Source organism: Formica exsecta, unplaced genomic scaffold (assembly GCF_003651465.1).
Source record: "Formica exsecta isolate Colony F162 unplaced genomic scaffold, ASM365146v1 scaffold579, whole genome shotgun sequence".
NCBI lineage: Eukaryota > Metazoa > Arthropoda > Insecta > Hymenoptera > Formicidae > Formica > Formica exsecta.
Genome location: NW_021853052.1, coordinates 147,909 through 149,525, shown reverse-complemented (window position 1 = coordinate 149,525; position 1,617 = coordinate 147,909). Strand labels below are relative to the sequence as shown.

The window sequence follows — 1,617 nt, the reverse complement described above, 5'->3', positions numbered from 1 at the left end:
GCGAGCGAGCGAGCGAGCGAGCGAGCGAGCGAGCGAGCGAGCGAGCGAGCGAGCGAGCGAGCGAGCGAGCGAGCGAGCGAGCGAGCGAGCGAGCGAGCGAGCGAGCGAGCGAGCGAGCGAGCGAGCGAGCGAGCGAGCGAGCGAGCGAGCGAGCGAGCGAGCGAGCGAGCGAGCGAGCGAGCGAGCGAGCGAGCGAGCGAGCGAGCAAACGCGCGCGCGCGAGAGCGTTTGAACGAGCAAGCGATAAAATAAATCTTCAATACTGGTGGATACTAATGGATACCTTGTATGTAACGGCGGTGGTCTTGTTTTCTGTTCTGTTGTAGATGTGGGTGGCGGTGAGCGGGAGCTCTCTGAACCTCCTGCACCTTGACACATACACAAAATGCACACGCCAGCAACATGAACAATTTTACAATAGACAACAGACAACAGACAACAGACAACAGACAACGATTAAAATTGCAACTACCATGATAAACTGCAACCTACACGCATTCTCTCTCTCTCTCTCTCTCTCTCTCTCTCTCTCATTCTTGATCACCCGCACTTTTTCCTCCGATCAATCGCGACGAAAACCGCCATTGACAACTATGTACCGCCACCACAGAAAAAGCCCCCGCATGCGTATTTCTTCTTCTTCTTCTGCCTGTTCCACTACTTTGTCTGCGATTTTTACTATCCTCTACTACGTTTTCTTCCGTATCGTCGACATTTTTTTTTTTTCCGTAAAACAGAGTCACATTTCGAAATTTGTTTTATATATACATATATTTTTGCCTCTTATATATTCCTACCTTTTTCTCTAATATCTATAAAATCTATAATATTTTAAAAAGATGGAAACGTTTACATTATGATAATGAATTATCACTGTCCCCACTTTAATCCGACTCGCGTTTATTGCGATACACTGTAAAGAATGTATTTTTCGTGTATTAAATTTAATATATTTTATGCGGCATGTTTTCTAAACTGTACATTAAAAGGAGAGAAAGCGTTTGGGAGGGAAGGGACATGTATGTTAATGAGGATTAAGAAATTTACGTGAATCTGGTTATAAAAACATACACACCTTCTTATATCGCTAAATATTTTTCACTTTAACACGAGAGAAAATTACAAAATATGTAATGAGTTATAAGATGCGTATGAGTTTCGGCTACGGTGTCTCGAGAATATCGAGAGCTGCCATTTAGCTAACAGAAAAACTCGTATATTGATCGATGTGAAAAAAATTTACACGAAAAGATCCACGATGTAGCTTCGAGTATCGACACAGGATTTCATCTTTCTTTCTATAACTCTGTTTCGATTCCCCTTATAGGGCGGAATGAGATCGCGGTCGTACTTTGTACATAGCTTGCAAAAATTACGCATCTCACTGCGTCTTTAATATTATTATTATTATTATTATTATTATTATTATTATTATTATATATCATACATTTTAGCATATTATTAAAAATTGTAAGAAATAATGTGAGGCTTGATTTTCTATAACTTGACTCGTTTAATAATTAACTTCATTACATAATTGCGTAACGAACGCGATATCTCGCCATTAAAACAACCGCTACTATCTTTAGCTCGGTCTCTCTTAGTTTTCATAGTTGA

At 40.9% G+C, this 1,617-nt stretch overlaps 1 protein-coding gene across 1 annotated transcript in view; it reads left to right on the top strand.

Moving 5' to 3' along the window:
- Positions 1–514, top strand: part of LOC115242189 (protein drumstick) — a 27,612-nt gene extending 27,098 nt beyond the window's left edge. The window contains exon 3 of the mRNA XM_029818285.1: positions 327–514. Coding sequence (XP_029674145.1) covers positions 327–342 — 16 coding nt within the window. The 3' untranslated portion in view covers positions 343–514. The remainder of the gene's footprint in view (positions 1–326) is intronic.
- The last annotated feature ends 1,103 nt before the right edge of the window (positions 515–1,617 follow it).